The 21315-nt window shown below is 45.5% G+C and overlaps 1 protein-coding gene across 2 annotated transcripts in view; it reads right to left on the bottom strand.

The window, feature by feature from the left end:
• Positions 1-3281: 3281 nt before the first annotated feature.
• LOC102695438 (metal transporter CNNM4) overlaps positions 3282-21315 on the bottom strand; it is a 37466-nt gene continuing 19432 nt past the window's right edge. Inside the window, exons 5-8 of one of the 2 annotated variants that reach the window (XM_015361579.2) lie at positions 18366-18462; positions 15199-15276; positions 12167-12342; positions 3282-11613 (exon numbers count right to left, since the gene is read on the bottom strand). In XM_015361579.2, coding sequence (XP_015217065.2) covers positions 11398-11613; positions 12167-12342; positions 15199-15276; positions 18366-18462 — 567 coding nt within the window. In that variant the 3' untranslated portion in view covers positions 3282-11397. The remainder of the gene's footprint in view (positions 11614-12166; positions 12343-15198; positions 15277-18365; positions 18463-21315) is intronic. The other variant, XM_015361655.2, reaches the window with a different exon arrangement.

Genomic DNA, 21315 nt, shown 5'->3' with positions numbered 1-21315 from the left:
TGCCTGTCGGCCGTAAGCGTTACATTATTATTATTAAAAGATTTAGGAAAGGGGTGTTTGGAAGTTTTAGTAGAGATATTTGACGAGTTGGGAGAACCAGTTTTGTAGTACTGGAGCTGCCGACTCCCAACGGAGATCGTACAAAGTATCTCAAAGTCACTTGATGTTTTTATAATGGAAACATTTTTAGTGGAGTGTTCATGAACTACATCTCTGTTTTATAAAGGTACGATCATCACCATTATTGATTAGGCTAATTTCATTGAGGGGTAAAAAAAAAACAAACATTTTAAAATATTTTGCAACTCTTTGTCTTTGATACGCTGCACCGTTACTACGGATACTGGAAATGATTCCCATTTTCAATTTCTTGCGACATTTAGTTGCGGTTCCCTTCCCCAAACGCCGTTATTGCTGACCACATTGTTCGTGTTATTGAAGCTGGATAATGTGATGTACTCTATATTATGCTTGCAAATTAAATTTAAATCCCGTGGTAAATGGAAATGTTCCGTAAACTGCAAGGCAGACGGTGACGTTTACAACTTTCGCATACATAACTCCCTACTCAGTCTTCCGAAAACTATCATTACGGCTTAAAACACTAACCCATGTTACCACCTTGAGGCGCTGCGATGTTCGCTGGGTTAATAGTTTCAAGGCCTGTGGCGCACAATTCTTAACTCAGAGAGGGCACTCAGACATTACCAGAGCCGAGTAGCTCTAGACTGTAACAGGGAGAAAAAGTCCTAAAACCCTGATTATATAGGCTGGAAGACAAAAAAAAATAAATAAGATAGTTACATCTTCACAGAGGCAACATATAATGCCTCTCACGGCGCTTTATAACATCTTTGTTTCCATAAGACAAGTCCGGTCAAGAAGTATTTCCAATGACATCTCAAGTCAAAACCCGACTCTATCCCTAAAACATACTACGAACACTTCTATGATAAACATTCTGTATTATTGCGCATATATTTACTTTTTTACGTCTGTGTATTGAACAGTCATAAACTAATATGAATCTTTCATAGCGTCGTGTAGCCTCTTTGAAGCCGTGACACAGATGTCGTATCCAATTCGGCAACCCGTGGATACACCAATCTTGTGTATTCCCTTCCGAAATGCGCTCCGCATAACTTTCTAAAAACTAATGATATCGACGGGGACGTTTTTGGTCGTGATTTGAGTAATGTAAAAAATGACCGGAATGAAGGTTTACTTCATCTCTACACAAGACAGGTGAGCCCCAAAGAAGGCACGCAAGGGCATGTTTTGTCCTTATCTGTTACATATGCGTCATATATACTGTATGTGGATGATGAAAAAAATCACGCGGATGGTGGAAAGACTTTCATGGGTATCGGGGGGGATACTGAATTGATACGGCGCTTGTTCGGCAACAGAAGTAAGAAAATACTACAGCGCTGCACGAAGGGTCCGCAGAAGCAGCCGGAGTCAGTCATGGCCACAGGAGAAAATAACTCTGGCAGCGCTGATGGCTCTGCCTAACGCTGGGACAATGACAACATTTACTTCACACAGCAGCAACAACAGACGTCGCCGAGGAAGGATGCCGTTTGACACCGCAACCCACGCGTGAATCGCTCACCGTTTGTATCCCGTGGCGTGGATTGTCTTCAGCGCGTTGCCTGGCTACTTCTCAGGCCAGACCGGGTTTTGTTTTTACACAAACACCCGCAACCAAAACATCACGTATTGTGACTGGGTCCTCATCAGTTCCGAGAAAACCTGGATTTATTGTGCCGTTTCCCTGCTTGTACAAATCATGCGACACCTTTAATACCACAGAGTTTTTTCTTTGATACTGCGGTTGCCGCGGGGTGACAAAAGTTGTTGTAGGAGAGCGGTTTGGGGGGGTTGTTTACTTAAGTTACACATATGTGTTTTGTCAGGGTTTGACCCTAGCGCAAACTGGACAGCAGACGACAATCTGCACAGATTAAGTGATGCAGTTCGCCTGGACACCCGTTGGTTACCACACGATCAGAGCCGACGCGTGAGACAGTGTGCGGGTGCTGACCAGGTTGGGACTGGACCTCTGGGCCAGCGAGGACAGATGAAGGACACAGGAAGGAGGGACAGAGGACTGTGACACCTGGTCATCTGCATGCAGTTGGATACACCAACCCCACTTACCCATCGCCTCATGATCACTGGCCAGAAAGAGGCCATATGAGTGACCACAATCTGGCCATAGTAACTGGGCAACAAAGACAGACCTGGCTGCCCAGAAAGAACAGGCTGTGCTCCCACTGCCAGCTGGGAGAAATAGAGACAGAGATGTACTTTCAACTGCGCTGTGAGAAACACTCAGGGATCAGACAAACGTTCTTCCCCCAAATAAATCTAATCCCAGAATTCCTGCACCTCAACTCAACAGAGCTGGCTGAGGAACAGAGGGTGAGCCTGTCTCCCAGTCATGCTCTATGTGCTGCTTGTTGTACGTACATGTCCTACAATGTGTTTGTATTGTAAATGTCTCTAGATGTCGTGTCGGTCGTACTTGCTTTGGCAACACTGTAACTCATCGGTCATGCTAATAAAGCTGTTTGAATTTGAAACTGAACATATGAGCCTCAGCCAGTGCAGGCTGGGCCGCTTGCTGTACGCTCCCACCACCCTTTGGGTAAAGTAGTCCCTCCTGTTCTCAGTTTTAAATACAGATAAATGTATCTGGTTGCTCTTCTCTGGACAGATTCAGTGCAGCAACAACCTCTTTATAACATGGCAACTAAAATTTGACATCAGTTTAATATTAGCATAATATTCTAAATGACGTCTGATTTTATGTTATACAATTTTAGCATAACATCCCTTGATTTCAATTCTCTGTTTTTGCTAAAAATACGAACTTTATCTCGCCTTTTTAATTGCTTCCCCACATTGTCTAGAGACTAGAAGATGTGGATGATGTGTCAACATGAACATCTATGCCTGTTTCATAGCCTTTTCTATTGTAGCTCTGTAGAGTTTTACTATCTGCTTGCAAAACCCCCCCACTTGTCTACATTCAGCATCATCGGGCAGGTGTTGGCCCAGGGGTGAATTTTATCTGAGGCTTTTTGAATTTCATTTTCTGCTTCTGCAGTGAAACAGACAGGGCACTGAGGTCTGCACAGTGAGTGAACTGGAGTTTTCCATGTAACCGGAGCCCTCCTATTCATACTGTACCACCCTGTTATCTGGGTGCTCTTTCCTGATAGCCAAGGGTGCAAGATAGCAGCAGAGACAGACGTAAGAAACACAATCGAATATTAATAGAGAAATATATCACGTTTATTAATAAACTTTTCTTCTTCAAAATGTGTTAAGACAGCAATTATAAAACAATATGTACACATTATTTAAAGCATGCCAAAGTAACAGAGGGGAGAAAATGTCAACTTCAAATACCTCTCCTCACCCCCCCCCACCCACATAAAAATAAAAAACAGCATTTGTAATCACAAAATACGATTGTTCGTCACAGTTATTGACACGGTGTTCTGAAATACAAAGGTAACAGTACTGAGAATTGTCATCACTCATAAACTGTGTGCCACAAACACTTTAATCTGGATAAAACATTACCATCATTCATGTTTAACAAAACAGGAGGAATGTTAATCATTCATGTTGTTTCCTGAAGGGGAAATACTGTACCTATACATAGCTAATTTGGTTTTGCAAAACTAGGCCAGATTCTTTGGCAGAGAGAACGGGTGGGCAACAGGTCAGGGCTGAGACAGCTGTTCCACTGGCTTCTCTTCCCCTCCAGCCCAGAGCAGTTTACACAACAGGAGGACAGGCAAGAAAAGCCGATGTCCTAGCACTGGCATACTGACACTGTTCGCACAGGGCCTACTGGTTTTCAGTGCTCGTTTAAGCACTTTAATGAATGCACATCGTTATTCAAAGTCTTTGACTGGAGCACTCCTTTCCTATTTTGTTCAAAAACGTTTTGAATCCTGGCGAGGAGGAGATCGTTTGGAGATTCGTTTATTATGACCCAGAGATGGCCTTCTACTCAACCGCACCAACACAAGCGTGGGATAATGTTAAAACAGCTTGTTTCAGAACTAGATTAGACTGGATGTTTTAAGTAAGCGATTCATTAAATAGCTACACTGCAGTGGGAACGATAGACGTACTGTGCTTTGCTTCCAATGTTGTACAGCAAAACAAACGATTTCTATTAAAATGTTCAATTCAACACTCACGGCTCCAGATAACCATCAGGCAATGTGACTGAGCACACACAACAATCGCAGTGCGCTCTGACCCTGCGGGACCCTGGACTCTGCCTCAGCCTGTCCAGACCAGGCTGTCCCCTGTCTGGCAGAGAGAAACAGAGGCCCAGATGCTCCTGGGCTCATACTACTGCTTTAGAAGACAACTCCCCTGCAGACAACACCCCCAGCCGAGAGAAAACTGCCAATCTACTAGGAAGACAACACCATTTTGCAATGATGGCGCTGTGCAGCTGCAGGCTAGTTGTTGCCACTTGCTGTGTCAATATAAAATAATGTCAGCCACAGCCTGCAAGCTTTATACAAAGCATGGCAGGTGGAGCAAATTCAAAGGTCAGGAGCTAGCACAGCACTGTTTTCACAGCGAACAAGCCACATTCCTTTCTAATTAAAAATAAGAGGACTGCCTAACACCTCGACTCCCTACACATGGCAGACTGCCTACTGAAATGCAATAATAAGCATACATTTTCACAAAACTCCAGACCTGTCCAGGCAACTCCAAAGCCTGGGGGCATATTAGGAAGATGTCCACAAACACTGCTGATCTGCTCACAGTCACCTACCCACCTGAACTCCACCCACAGCCCGTGGGATAACTCATATTAACCAGACTAAGAGACACCCTTAGAGGACTGCTGGGCTCCAGTCGTTGTGAAACAGATCAGGCCAAGAGGCTGGGCAGTCAGTGCTCAGTGGTTGAAGGCCTGGGGTACTGATTTGTCTCTGTAGTGTCACTCCAGGATGCAGTGTGAATACGACGCGTGCTAGCCTCCCCTCAATGCAGAGCTGCCTGCATTACGCCAGCATGTTCAAATGCTTCTCTTTTCCGTGAGGGAAAATTTCTATGCTCCTGGAAAATCAGAATAATGCTTGTAAATGCAGCTTCAAATCTAAACTCGCCTACTGTATGTCAAGTACAGATCAACAGGTATTTTTATAGCTGCAGGGCACAGCGAAGCTCCTGGGTACCTAACCCACCCTCCCATGGCCTCACCGTGCAAAGTTAAATGAAGGCCAATAGGATCACATCTAAAAGAAATGGAATAATATAAAGGAACTCGGAAGCAAAACTCCTTGAGTTCCCAAAATCTGATCAGCTGCTGATTGCTACAGACCTGTGTTTTATAATATAAGAAAAACACTGCTGTATATGTTTGCAGTGTATTACCACAACTGGATTTTAGATTAAACGGGCTACAGAAACTAAGTCATTTAACCTTCATTGGAAAGTCTGCTCACAGTGGAAAACAATGATTTTATAAATAATGTACCCAGCACTGACAAGCACAGGTAAACAGTACGTGTCTAATTATTAACACTGAAATGAAAGCAACAAACCAGTTATTGGTGCTTTTATTCACAGCACAGTTCCCCCAGTTTCTGAAGAACTTCCATTTAAAAAACTAGAGGAGCCATTGTAAAGCCAGGTCAGGAGACACACTTGCAAAGCTGCAGGAAAACACCAAGCAAAACTTTTTTAAATATTTTAGACAAAAGTCAGTAGAAGCAGGTGATGTAAACGTGCAACAATGGTTCTTTTTGTGGTAACAATGGAATCTTCCACGAATGGCGCAGGAAAAGGCTGTGTGTATAATTCGAATGTCTAAGTGTTTCTATACGCAACAAGAGCGTCATCTGGTGGACGCAATTGTTACTACAAACGTTTACTAGAGACTAAAGCTCCAGTACTTGACAAAAACAGACTCTCCTGGTTTGCTGCCACCTGAGCGAGCTTTGAGCCACTTACCAGGCATGATGATTTACTAGAATATTCACTGGATCTTTTACTAGACCATTTTAGACTAGGTGTAGATAATTTTATACCTAGGACTAAAAAACTCACACTGAACACGGCTCACTGTGTAATGTACAGGTGTATGAAGGAACAAGTAATAGGTTTATTCCATGCTGAAAAGAGAGAAAACATAACGTTTTGGCTGTGGAGCCTTCTTCCTAACGCTACCAGCCTGAACCATATACAGATGTATTGTGTGTAGAATGAATAGCATCTATAAATCATTTGCATTACTCTTTTAAAGAAGTTTACAATGTGTGCAGTTTAGTAAATCATTACTGTGCTGTTTATGTCCATTGAAAAATCTGAATAATCAGTCCACTGCTGCACAGACAGCATTGCAACATTCTCTCAGCTCAGGCCTGACAATCATTTTTCACAAACCACTGTGTACAGATTCAAAAGTGTTTTTAATCCCCCTTCAGGAATCCAACCAGAGTGTAAGGGGCAAACCAAGGGCCCTGACGCAAAGACACATTTGCTTTCTTTGGGGGGGAAGACGAGAACAAAACTAACCCACCATTCCCTCTTTAGTTTCACAGTGATGTACAAAAACACCAGGCTTAAAAAAACACATCCAATTCATATACACTGAATACATCGATTGAGAATTTGAAATACACGTATACGGTACCTTCCTACACAACAACCTTCCCCCGTTGATATTATACATTTCAGAGAACGCGTGTTGTGCCAGGTTAGTTCCACCAGGCACCAGTGTCCACTTACATCGTCATCTCTGGATCTGATGATCTGATGTAGCCACAGTTCTGACTTCAGGGGTCACAGAATGGGAATCGTCCCGGGTCTTTGGTACAGTCTCTTAATGAGCTCATTGAAAATACCATTAATTAAAGTGATCGGCGTTCCAAAATCCGACCTGAGAACTGCTGGCAGATGCTGGAATACTTGTTTTTTTTCTCTGTTCTTGCCATTGGCTTTCTCTCTCCTAATACGAACACTGCAAAGCCAGGGTTCGAGGATGCCTTAAACCGGTAATATAAATGTGAAGAGTCTTTTCATCGCAGGCGTCTCTAAAAGAAATGTGTCCAAAGAGATGAAGTCCCCACTCAGGGGGCAAGGAAGGGGGGAATGTGATGAAGATTGAGACTCACGGTCTCGAGTGAAAAACTAACAGGTTAAAAAAAGGAGGATCTTTGCGCCAGACAGAGACTGGGATGATTTGTGTCTTTACAGGGCACAGCCTGTTTTCTTTTATTAAATGGACATGTTTTTTTTTTAAAAAAAAAACACTGATAAAACAATAAGATTATAAAACACTGACAATTTACAACAATACACAAAAAAATCACAAAAATATACAAATTAAATCTTATGCAAAATAAATATTGTAAATCTTCTGTATATATACTGTATTTATATATAATCTATTATTTTACAGTCCTGTGGAATTCATGTCAATACACTCTATACACTCCCCTGCTCACAAACTCCCCACAGTGACTGTACTGCCTTCTCCCAAAGAGAACTCCAGAGAGCAGTCTATCACTCTCCAATCTCCTGAATCTTGACAACCCATTGTCATCATACACTACCTATTATTATTACCAAGAATATTATTAATATTGTTAGTGCAGGAGTTATTCTCCTTCAAAGAAGCATTGCAAACACACACACACCCTGACTCACTTCCACAGTACTTTTCTTTTCCTTCAGAATACTTGAGAAAAGCTCCAACAGCCTATCTGTAGAAAAAAGATTCCCGGTGTAACTGTTTTCACTGTGCCCCTCTTGTGGCATTTGGAAATTAAGGAGTTCAAAGCTCTGATTGTGCAGGACTTCACAATATCCAGATGTCACCCGTCTTGGGAACTCCAGTCAAATGTCAGTGCTCACGACACCAATCTGCCTCAATTCAACCCTGACCTGCTCCGTCAGCGACTGAGCACCCCTTCCTGACCAGAACTGCTCTCACTCAGACAACACAGGCCAGACCGAAGTCATGCCAGGTGTCCGAGGAGCAACGCACAGGCTGACTGTGCGTCTCGACCCGCATACGTCTTCAGATTTGTCCATCCTTCACGGCAGCAACATAAAACAATATTCTGAACACATCACATGGGTTATAAAAGCACATGTGGATACGGACAAAGAAGTATTTGGAAAAAAAAACCTGGCCCCAGTATTGAAGCCATGGGACTGTCAGTCACAGTAGCTCCAGTAGGTTGTGAAGATTAAAATGGACGAATGCTTCCCACAAATACATACAGTACATACAAATACAAGGTGCAAACGGGAACTGTTAATTTGTGACCTCTCACTTCATTGTGCAGTGTGCACCCAGCGGTCCCAGATATCTGCCCTGTGATGTACACATTGTGATTGGAACCACTGCGAGCACATACAGTATACGTACCAACACCCGAGTACACACGGTGTGTAGCCTCTCCCTCCCAAACCAGGTTCCTTCAGATTAATCCTCCACGTAAATGGAGTGGCTGTGAGTCTGTAAAGGTTTAAGGAAGGCCTGGCCATCATTTCAATCTTTATTTTTGTCGATATGCCCTTGGAATGTTAGGATCCTGTGTTTGCCGGAGAAATGTTGAGAACTAACCTTTGAAGAGCCAGCTTTTGGGAGAACAGAGTCACAGGTAATTGATTTGGTTTTTGAACACGTTTTGATTTAGGGGGTATTTACGCGCTGCGGTTTGGAAGGATGGCAGGTGTGCTTTCCCATCACCCCCCCCCACCGAGTTCCAGAGCGCACGCGCGCGCTCCGGCTCGCTCCCACGGCTGTCCAGCAGACTCCTGCCCACCCGCGTGCTGACCCCTGGAGTGGGACATCCGCAGGAAACCAAGAGAGGAGCAGGATCGCCAACGCTGGGGTTTGGACTGGGGTTCGGACACTGAGCTCGGCCGAGGCAGGTGCAGACCTACAGTAACGGCCACCAGGACTCGGCGGAGTACAGAGACATGATTACAAAACAACCACGGGAGCAACAGAACTCCCGCGTCCAGAAAAGATCTTAAAAACATTCTTTCAGAAAGAAGCATTTGAAAGGGCCCATGCAGCTTTTCCCTGCATTTCCCACTGCACTGCCCTTTGAAGTGATATTCTGAGATATCTGCCTTTTGCCTGTTAATGAGAAGAAGTGACTGAGTACAAAACATTAAAATTCTAGTCTTTAAAACCTGAGGGCTTCCTTTAACCCCCCTTTCCTCCTCAAAGGGAAACATTTCCGCCAGGCCAGCCCTCCCTGGCCACATCACTGAAAGTCACCGGCTGACGCCTGACCTCTGACCCCCAGCCATGTTCCGCTCTTGAGAACATGAGAAGGGCCGATGATGAGAACAGGACACTGAGCCCACTGTTCGCTGTTCCCCGTTTTCTTTTGGTCCTTTAGTCGTTATTGATAGGTGCCATAAAGTCATTTTGAGAATCACACACTCACTGTCATTGACACAGCTTGTAAGGACTTGCAGATGGACCAGTCTCCATTAATAACAGCAAGGTGGCAGACAGTGCCCACCCTAACAGGACAAAACCCAAGCGCCAGCACCCTCTAGGATGACACTGAAGGAGCCACTGATAGATACACGCACTCAGAACGAAACAGACGTCCTGATACCTACAGTGGAGATCAAGAATATCTTTGCTGCACCATGTGGATGCTGAGGCTGTCGTATTTCCCATGTATATTTACATACTGTAACACATCATAGTTCCATAAAAGAGAACTCGTTTTCACCTTTCCTTGCTGTGCTCAATGGTGGAGACTTTTCAGCAACACTTAAGAATAGCCGGCAGCCTGCCAGTTAGCACTGCTGCCTCACACCTCTTGGGTCCTGGGTCCGATTCTGTCCTGGGGGGCCTTCTGTGTCGACTTAGCATCTTCTACCCATATCCACGTGGGTTTTTCCCCAGGTGTTCCCGTTTGCTGCCACCTGCCAGAGGCTGGTATCCCGCAACAGACTGGCATCCCATCCTATTCAAACAGGCTGCACTCACAGGTCTCAGTAATAAAGGATCATTACATGCCTTGTCTGTTCGGACGTTAACTAATTTTTTTATTTTACAGAATTTGTTTTAAAGTTAAAAAACGTTACAAAATAAAACTCTTGGCATGTAGTGCTTTTGGGATGTTCCACGACACCAATATTCTCCAATATTCTCACTGATAACCAGCCTGTAAAGTGTATTCCTCTTTAAGAAAGGTACATCAGCCATGGACGCGTCTTGCCTGTCTCTGGCTGTGAGACAGTACAGTATGCTGGTAGGTGCAACAGGGTGGGCTGTGCATTTCTACACACCCTTCTAATTCATCTTCCATTGTTTGTCGCCTTTATGGGGGCATCAGGCTGAGCTCCACTTTTAGCGAAGAGCTCCTTCTTCTGTTTAGAGTCAATTGAACATTTTCTCTGGGAGAAAAGCCCAGTGGATCAACTAACCACATCAGGTAAAGCAACAGACTGCACCACTGTGTACAAGGCTTTAGACTTTACAGCTTGTATCGATCTCCCCTTTCCTTACACGACTCTGCCCGGGTGTTCAACCAGATGAGGACCAGAGAAGCAGTGCTGTGGTTGCCGAGTGCGGCCAGAGGCAGACACGCAGCAGAGACATCGCACCCCTTCCTACGACAGCATTCCTGTCTCCTCGAGTTCAGCTACACCTGGGAGTCCAGATGAAAACGTTTCCTTTTCCAGACTCTCCTTAGGCCCTAAAGACATGGAGACGAGGTGGGGGACGGATGGGTGATCAGATGTTTGGGAGGCTGAGTTACTGATACACCTGTTGTCTCCTGGCGTTTTTTTTGAGGATGGGAACAGTTCCTCTTCAATTTCCCACCACATGACGCATCACAAACACCCCAATCCGTTCAGTGTCTGAAACACTGAGGGAAGAGCTGATGGGCCACGCAGACTAATTACAGTTCTCTGTAGGGACAGAGCGCAGTACCCACTGGCTGAGGGGGTTCATTATAAACCAAACATCAATGACTTCCGCTGGGCATGTGAACCAATCCCGGATTCATGAGCTGAAGGGGTCTTCACTGTCCAGGGTGGGTCAGGCAGGGGAGTCATATAATTCCCACAACATGTGTGGTCCAGGGCTATGGCCTGAGGCAGACTTCAGTAGTCTCATGGGTGTAGAGAGGAGGAAGGAGTGTGATTCGATACTCACAGTGATTGTGTTACAAGACCTCGGGGAGTTAACAGCCAGGTGTTGGAAAGGAGGGTCTGCGCACTGTACCCACACACGCCTGTCTGTCAGCATGCCCAGGAGGAGTGCAGCATGTGCTCGGGCATGTGTGTGTTTGTCAGGGAGCAGCGGCATCCCCGGAAGTCCGGGGGTCCCCCTAATCAGGGGGGTGGCGGGGGTCATATGGTGCTCTCGGAGTGGCTGCTGTGGTTGGACCGGCGAGGGACGCAGTTCTGCTCGTTCAGGAGGCTAGTGGTCTCATCGGGGCCATTCTCAATGGGCTCGGGGACAGCGGATTCGGGGGGCTCCAAACGGGTGTGACCACTCTCCGGGGACTGCGGCGTGCTGTCCAGACGAGACGCCATCAGGCCATTCTGATACTGAGAGCGAGTGATCTGGGAGAGCAGCAGACAGGCAGACAGACGATAGGTGAGCTATGACACAGATCATTGTCTGGCTGTACAAATACTAAAAAGAGAACAAAACCCTGAAGATGTTAAAAATAAACAGAGTTTAACGACAGGAAATTGATTCCAGTTGTCAGATCACGTATACGCATACCTTACCTTTGTGCAACAACCTGAAACTTTCAGGTACCATAAATAATATTATTGCTAAAGATATGCCATTCTAATCTGCAAGCGACCAGAATATAGAATACGAATTTTTGTATAAAAATGCATTAAGTCCTGTTCTACACCTGCATGCTTTGGAAGCACTGGCCTACCTGTATACAAAATATACAAAATGCTTTTAAATCTAGCATTACCACACACATTATATATATATATAAAAAGTATTGATTAAGGACACTTAAAAGATTGCCTTTTCATATTTTAAGCATCTTAAAAAATGAAAAAGCACCCCAAAAATCCAACTGTCTACGTGCAAATCAGGACACAATTTCAGAGTGGCTGTAAGTGAGATTACACTGGTTCCTGTTTTTACCTTGACAAACTGCAGGTCGCTCAGAGCGCGCACGTAGAAGTCGGGGATGTACTGGGGAGAGGGGGCGCTGTTGAGCTGGTTGTTGCTGCCGCTGACGGAGAGAGACTCGGAACGCTCCGTGCAGCTGAGAGACACAGAGCGATTCAGGCCGCTGAGGTGAGAGGGAGAGCGGAACTCTGAAACAGACAGAGGGACCGTCAGACTGAAAAAGGGAAAGCAGAGGACGAGAGAGAGAGGAAAGGCCATTCAGGTCAGAGGCTGCAGAACTGCAGCATCCAGACTCGCACCATAAGCCTGAAAGCAGAAAGGAGTGGAGAGAGAGGGAGAGAAGGAGGGAGGAAATGTCTGACACTCAATCAGAATGACTGAAGGGAGAAACGTACAGAGAGGAAGAGGGGAAAGATGAAGAAATTCAAACACAAGGCAGACGGTGAGGGTGAGAGGAGTGACGTCCTACTTTGCCAGCTCGGAAAGTCACAGTGGGATGAAGGAATAGGAAGAAGGGAACGGAGAACGATGATTCATGGAGTCCTGCAATGCATACGGACACACTAACAAGGCTGCGAGTGTGGGCTTCAGAGCAGAGGAGAGGTACAAAATGGGAAGAACTGCCCTGGAAGAGGCTGCCTATGGGTAAGACTCAAGTGCATCATGTGCATCTTCTAGACAGTGTGGGAAAGCAACAGAAAAGGAAATATAATATCAGGATATTTAAATCATGTGTTATTATAAAAATGGTATAAATCACTAGTAAGGCTTCATAGAATATTCTGTACTATTTTGGTCATGGCATTATAGAAGAGGTATTGCTGCTCTGGAATCAGTCCAGAGAAAAGCAAGGAGATACATTCTGGGACTTAAGGGGATGTCCTCCACTGGCAGGCTGAAGGAATTGAACCTTCCTGGTCTTGAACAGAGTAGATTACTCCAAGTGCTCAAAACATTGACGCCTTGAGGTAAGTAAACCCAGCGACACACCGAGGGAAAACTCAGTGGAAGTGCATTTGAAACCCAGAACAGGAGGCACTTCTTCACTCCAGGACAAAGGGTTGCAGGAGTATGAAACAATCTAACCAGCCATGCTTCATTCAAGACACAGCTGAATGAGATCCTTGGATCGATTAGCTACCAGACGGGCCTAGTGGCCTCTTCTCTTTTGCAACTGCTCTTCCGTTCCTTTGTCAGAACTGCACAAAACATCCATTCGCATGTTCGGACTCGGATTACTTGCGCGTTACAGCAATTACACCAGAAATCCAAAAATAAAGTTTGAACTAAAAAATGCATTTAAGGCCATGATATGAGTGCCGAGTTTCAGCATTCTCTTCCATCGCTCTTTCTTTCCCAAGCGTTGATTTTTTGATACAATAGGTCCTTAACGGGTTATAACTTTAATTCTTGCTAAATTCACCTTTTAATTTTTTCACACCAGATTTCCTCCAGTTTAAATCGTTACCAGCCCTATTATCTCATCCTTATGGCTGCAATCCTTGTAACTCTCACTGCCGAGGGATGAGTACTGTCCATGCCTTCCTCTGCAGGATGCATAGCCAAACCCTATGTTCCTCACTCTGGAGGTACGCTTGGGAAACCCTGGTCACAACAGCCAGATGATACAGCCCAGGACTCACTCTTTACTTTGAAGTCAGCACCCATATCACCCTGCAACTCACAAGCGGCAGCCCACTGAAGCTCAGCAGGTGTGAGCCTGGTCAGTATCTGGATAGGAGATCTCCTGAGAAAAACTAAGGTTTCTGCTGGAAGATGTGTTGGGGTGACCAGCAGGGGGTGCTCACACTGCAGTCTATGTGGGTCCTAATGCCCCAGTATAACGGTGGGGACACTATACTGTAAACAGGCGCCGTCCTTCGGATGAGACGTAAAACCGAGGTCATGACTCTCTGTGGTCATTAAAAATCCCAGGGCGTTTCCCGAAAAAGAGTAGGGGTGTTACCCTGGTGTCCTGCCCATATTTGGCATTGGCCCTCACCAATCATGGCCTCCTAATAATCCTGATCTCTGAACTGGCTTCATCACTCTGTTCTCCTCCCCACTGGGAGCTGGTGTGTGGTGAGCGTACTGGCATACCGTACTGTAGCTGCCGTCGCATCATCCAGGTGGGGCTGCACCCTGGTGGTGGAGGAGGGGAGTCCCCATTACCTGTAAAGTGCTTTGAGTGGAGTGTCCAGAAAAGCGCTATATAAGTGTAAGCAATTATTATTATTATTAAGTCCCACCTTGTGGCATCATTCTGAGCCCCCTGATTTGAATAAGCAAACGACCATTAATTAATTAACGACAATTAACGACCATTAATTAATTGTATAATTAATAAGCAGCTGAGCACAATTATACAAATCAGCTGGGCTTGTATCAGCACGGAACGCGAGGCTGTGGTGTGGAGTGTGTGGCAGGGAGTGTGATCTGGATGGCACGAGCCAGGGAGAGTCAAATATGCTGAGGAGACTTGGGCAGAAGACTGGGACACAGGCAGAGGAACAGGCCACAGTCCCTCCGCTACAAGGTGGAGAGAAATAAAAATCAGATCAAACAATCTGTGGAAGAAAGATTTCATCATGACCAGAGAACACGGGGCATGTGGGCTCCTTCTTTTTTGCAAGGAGCCCCCAGATGTCAGCTCACTACTGCACACACCCCTCTTATCCTACAGGGGCTGAAGCAGAAGCCCAAAGACGTGCCATGCCAGCACCATGTGCCTGGCAGCAGTAAGGTTAGTAGTGGGCATGCACAGTGCCAGGCAACACTGCACTGAGTTAGAGTTGCTAGGGATATCTCTTGCACAACCCAGCCACACTGCACATACAGATATGGCCTTCACTGTCCTATCACCCTTGCACTCTCTGAGGGACAGCAAACATTTGACCATAGCTGCACAGTGACCGAGTGGGGGTGGGTTATGATGCAGTGCGCTTCTCATTGTTAGAGCAGACCCTCTACCCTCTACGTTCGACCCCAGAACCCGCTCCCCAGAAAAGGTTAGCTGCGCAGGTCCCAGGCGTGCCGGAGTTTACCTGAGAACCGAGAGAACAGAGAGCCCCTCTTTAGAGAGAGGTGGCGAGGTCGAGGTAGTCTCACTGAGAGAGAGCGAGCTGAGAAAGAGAGAGAGAGAAGGCTGAGAGACAGAGGGCTCAGAGAGCTGGGGGACACTCTAGAGTAACAAGAGAGACACAGCAAGGGCACAAAATGGGACCGGGAAAGAACCCTGCAGGGAAAGGAAGGGACACAAGCTGGAGTGCTCAGAGAGACAAAGATTAAATGGAGGTTAGACAGAAAAAGAGAGCACAGATCAAAGACAATGTCACAGAAGGCAGAGGGACAAAGTAGCCATTTCAGGTCAAGGAGAGAAGACCCTTCCCCTTGATAATCCAGGAAGACCCCACAGCACATCCTGGAGAGAACTAGAAAAAACATAGTGAGACACCAACACTTTGTGAAGACGGGAAAAACACATTGAGCTCCACAGCACACTGATGACAGGAACACACTGCTCTGAGCTCCACAGCACACTGATGACAGGAACACACACACACTGCTCTGAGCTCCACAGCACACTGATGACAGGAACACACACACTGCTCTGAGCTCCACAGCACACTGATGACAGGAACACACACACTGCTGTGAGCTCGATACCAGACTGAGGAAAAGAACTCAGCTGGTTCAGAAGGCATAGTCAGAATGCAGAGGTTGATAATGTAGGAACACTCTTTCAGTCTAAATGGGATATGAACACACAATATACATCCTGAATGATGAAGCTGAAAAATTAAATTGAATAAAATTATAATGAGATCCTAAAAATCTGTAATGCAGGGGAAAAAAACAGATCAGTAAACACAGAGGATTTCCATATAATCAGACAGTACTGCTTTGATGTAGCTGCCCTGGGGTGTTGTATGGATTGTCCCTGAAGACCCCATAACACTCTAGATCCCAGTGAAGCAGGTGTTCAGAACGGAGGTGAATGAACTGATACACTCCACACTTTTAAAACCAATTCCAGCCCATTTTAAACCTCAGCCACTGCTGAAGTACAGAGCCGTTTCCACTAGATGTCAGCACAGTAATTCTCTCTAGAGCGAGGCATCCTTTCCTTCTTGGTGCTGCAGTTACAAATACTGTATCTCTTATTTGATTTCAGTTTCTTCTCTTTCCACATCTCACTCTTTGTTTCCCCTTCTCCTCTTTGTCAATGCCATGTCTCACTCTCCCCTCCTTCCACTTCCTTCTCTCCAGAAGTCTTCCTCCCTATATCACTCCCTCCTGCCCGGCGGCTCTCCTTCACTCACCCTCTATCGGACCACTCCGGTCCTTACTCAGCTAGCAGGGAGGTTAATTGCATGGATTTATCCCCACATCTCTGCTGGGTTTGCAATGAAAACTCATACAGGCAACGGCAATTTAAAAAAGACTGGATAAGCCCCACCTGTTCAGCTGAAGCTTTCTCCTCTTGCAGTCCCTTTCTCTGGGGTCATTCCCAAATCCTCCAGCTGTCTCCTGTTTCTGGTAAACAATACCCTTGTCCCAGTGGAGGACTACCCCCATTACCAGCTCTGGTGCCAAGCCAATCAAATCATTCCGTCTCCTTGCTTTTTATCAGGGCTGTTTTTTTGCTCACTGAACCACCATGCTGTTGATTTTTGGCAAAGTAACCATGATTCCATGCATGTCTGCTCTCCAATCTGCTCCGTATGGACTTCTTTATCTGTGTTTTTAGCTCCCTGTAATTTTGGAAATGCAAAGATCACCTGACTATACTTCCTGTAACAGCCTCTGGAATACTTGGTACTGTGGCCATAAAAGGTAAGCAGATTGTGTTCGAGCCACAACAGCTCATCAAGAGCTTATCCAGGTTTCCATGGCATTAAAGGAAACAGAGAGCTCGTGACTTTTCTCCTGGATGGGACACAAGTATCGTCACAGAGTCTTCTTCCAGAACATGCTGGTCCCCATTCATACAGCTGAGCAGACAAAAGCAACTGTGAAAAAGTATCTCACTCAAGATACAACAGCAGTGTCTGCAGCACAGACCTGAATCCACAACCCACCAGTTATGTGACTGGAGATATACCCACTACACTAAGCTGGCCCATCCCTAAATAGATACATCTCTAATTTATGAAATGTAAAGCACACCATCATGCAGCTGCACTATTAAAATGCACTAACTGACAGCTTGATTGATTTCCCGTGCAAGGTGATCATAACTGGCCCTTGCCACCATAGTGATTAAACCAGGTAGGGCCCTTTGTAAAACCGTTTAGTTTCTGATCTCCCCTTTGGTCTGCAATAAGAAAGGTATGAATCCTCCTTCCATTTTCAACCAGCCTGCTTTTATCTTTCTGGGCTTCGAAAAACACATCCCTCAGACCTTTTGTGCAGCTGTTTTCCCCGTAAGAAAAATGTTTAGGCAATCGCCGCAACATGAAAACCTTTTCAAACATGCTCTTTCTTGTTTACATCTAAGTCCTGTTGTGATTCAGAAGTGCAAGCCATGAAAACGCTCGCTGATCCAAGGTGAGCCGAGAGCAATCCTGTGAAGCCGCCCCTAAAACGCTCAGGTGCAGCCCGGCGGGATACGTTCAACACGAGCTCCTCTTGAATGTTTCCACTACATCGTGTGATAATACAAGGAAGACTTGGCAATAAAATTGCCCTAGTGTAGAGTAGCTTGTATGCTCAAGGGTTTAAGCCAGCCAGGCAGCTGTGACTATGATTCTTTCAGTTGCAGCACAAAACTGTCTGGGGATGAAGAGCAGGGTGGGAAGAGCCATCCACTGCTCCCTTGGATCTTTGTGACCCCTGCAGCCCCCTGGGAGTTTGCATGCTGTGCTGTCAGTGAGGGACACGCCTTTCCTCCCATCAGAGCAGATTCCCTGGTACCAGGCTGCACAGCCTGTGCCGTGCCAAAAGAGGAGCGGATCACAGGTGCGCACGTGGGAGGAGCTTGCCTGCACTTCCTCTGTCTCCCGTGTGCGCTTACAGGGTTGGCAGCCGTAAGCCGAAATGTTAAGACACACATAAAAGGCGATCCCGATTGATAGGGTGGGAATAACAAAAAGTATTGGAGATGACACATAAAAACATGTTGGGCAAGCATGATGTAGCAACCAAGATGTATCTGGATCTCCTGCACGACCCTGGAAGACGGACAGGTGAAAGGGACAGACACACTCACCCATGGACGTGGTGCCGAGAGCCATTACACCATAAAAGGAGAAAGGCCCCGTCTCAAACTTCATATTCTCATTGCCCGCTTCCACTTCCACCCGGCCCTGTGAGAAAAAGCACCCCACAATTACCACACCGAATACCTGCACTGGAACACTGACTGAGGCCACTACTGTGCTGTTTTGAATTGCATACACTTTTGTATTCCTAAATCTGATGGGACTTGCCTTGTCTCTCATCTATATTATTGTATTATTGTGCACTCAAATGCACTCAAAACAGACCCCAAAAGTGACCTTTTATGAGTTATCATCCTTGGTGGGTATGTTCTCAAATTCCCCCCCCACATTTCATTGCTGTATACAGCCACTCTCACACAGTGTCATGTTGCAGGACTGCCTGTCACACACTTTCAGAGCCCACCTCTCCCTTATTTGCAGTCCTGGATATATACGACAATGATACACAAAAACAGGCACAACTGCAGAAATTACACACACGTGAGCAAGTGCTTCAGAAACACAAATTGAAGACTGTTGTTTTTTTTTTTACTCAGATACAATAATGAAGATCCTGTGTATATAATTTCAAAAACACTTTCATTTACCCATCTTCAGTTTTAGCTCTTTCTTTATTTCCAAGTAAACAGATGCTAGTTTTTTTATTGCCTCCTTTTTAGGTTTCTAAAGTGCAACTGTGCACTGCGGTAAAAATGACTGATGGAGGTCTCTTTGTAAAAGTGTTAATTCTAGCATGCAAATCTTTTTAGGAGCTTGCTATGAAAATGTGTTCATATTTAAATGGATACACCAACATTCCAGCAGGATAATTCATGTCCTTGTGTTGCTTGTGTAACAGCAGTTCTCTTAAGAGACAATTTGATAACCAACCTTTAATAACCAGAATGGTCTACTAACTGGTATTTTCTCCATAAGCCAATACAAAATCATCCTTTACTATCTGTGAAAATGTAAGGTCCTATTTCAGTTACTGTAACTGTCTGCCATAATGCAGACCTAGTGTATCTTCTGTGCATGGGTTTACAGTAACTCAATATTTACACGGCATTCGATCAACTGCCTCAGACTTCTTCTACATTGCCTAGTGTGTGCATCTTCTCTTCCGTGTGCACTGTCTGGAATAATTATTTATTTATTCCCTTTTAAATCATGGCTGAAATACGTCTAGTGATGTGAAAAGTAAGCCAGCACTAGGAAAGCAACTATGCGATGTTCTATGACACATTATTTTGTGCAAAACATTTTGCTTAAATGTCAGTTTAATTACAGTACAGTCCTCTGTAGTACTAATAATAGTATAATTTTGTATTACTACAGTACTGTAATAATAAAGATGCAGCTGTAAATGTGAACTTATCATATATATATATATGTGTGAACAAATCAGAACAGAGGTATCCAACACCTGGTGCTAGCTTATGTAAGAGCCTACCTGGAACAGATATGACGAATGTGCAATTTATGTATCCTCAATATGAAGACAATCAAGAATTGAACAATACTTGTTTGGACAATAAAGAATTCACCCTCCCCTTCCTGCCACACAAAAAAAAACTAAATCAGCAGAACCCTACTTCTTACTGTGCAGTTTGGTCTACCAGATTCATAAGAAAGTTCATTCATGCCAAGTGGTTACGCATGCAGAGAGTTAAAGTCACAAGGGCTGATGCTGCTTCTGTACAAAGGGACACATTTTTCAGCTGTACTGTCAGCGGAATTTGTGGCCAGTCTTCAGAAAGCTTTTTTCTCCCAGGCCCCTGCTGCCCACAGAATTACAGGTTTCAAGAGGCATGAACACTTTTCATTATGCACGACACAGACACCCTGGGCTGAGGTACGAGTGAGATCATGGCCAGGGAAGGCTGGCAGGGCCTCAGGTTCCTCCACACTGAGCGATGGCATCACGGGAGGGGGATTCAGGGTATGATCCCCTCTGCCCCTTTTGGGGGAAAAAAAAATCTGGACTGCGTACAACATTATGAAACTGGGATCAGACTGTGGAAAAGTCAAACTGAATGCCCTCCCACTTTGCTTTCCAAGAACTTAACACATATTTCTGACTGGGCAGACTATAGCCGTTTCTGGCGGGCTTGCAGTATGGTTCAATGCCACTTGCTACGTGACAGGCTCTCTGTGTCTGATCTGCCATCCGCTTACTCACAGCTGAATAACAACAACCATGCAATAGAATGATGAGCAATGTTTTTCTTTTCTTCTTTTTTTTGCATTCTATTTAAATGTACAGGAGTGCTGGGTGTCCCTCAGGGGGACAATAAATCTTATCATCAGGAACAACATCTGAAAACCCTCAAAAGCTTCAGCCTCCTCCACAAAAAAACCTCCCGTGTGGCTGGAATTGCGTTTCTGCCTGCACCGCTGTCTCTCATCTGTCAGCTCCTTCTCCGTGGCCCTCACCTTGCGGCAGCATGACGATTCAGGAGGCAAGAGTTTGGCGTTCACAGCAAAACACAAAGCGCCTCTCGCATTTCACACCGAAAACAAACGGCGTCCCTCTGGAATGACAGGAACTGAAAAGGTCTCATCCCTGGTGGTTCAATGCAAGTGTGCTGGACAGCCCGTGTACAGTACACCTGACCTTCCCACTTCTCTTCGGCAGTGCAACACCACCCACGGCAGCCCAGCAGCAGGGCTGCACACCTCCAGAGCACGCCTGCCCTTCCTTCCGCAAAGCCGTCAACAATGGTGGTGGGCACTTGTGTATTAATACGGACAGCTGTGCCAGATGTACTGTATGAGACGAGCTCCCATGTGTGCATGTACAGTAAGCCGATGCAGACAGAGATCCGGAGTCTGGGGGATTCTGTACCCCTGCAAACCATGCCACACTGACTGAAGATCACCACCCGCCACGCCCACCTCCCTCTTTCCCCTGCCCCCACACACGATTTTTCCAACCTTCAGGGAAGGGCAAATATT

This window comes from Lepisosteus oculatus, chromosome 2 (assembly GCF_040954835.1).
Source record: "Lepisosteus oculatus isolate fLepOcu1 chromosome 2, fLepOcu1.hap2, whole genome shotgun sequence".
NCBI classification, from domain to species: domain Eukaryota; kingdom Metazoa; phylum Chordata; class Actinopteri; order Semionotiformes; family Lepisosteidae; genus Lepisosteus; species Lepisosteus oculatus.
Note: the sequence above shows the minus strand (reverse complement) of the source record. Positions and strands in the feature narration are given on the sequence as shown.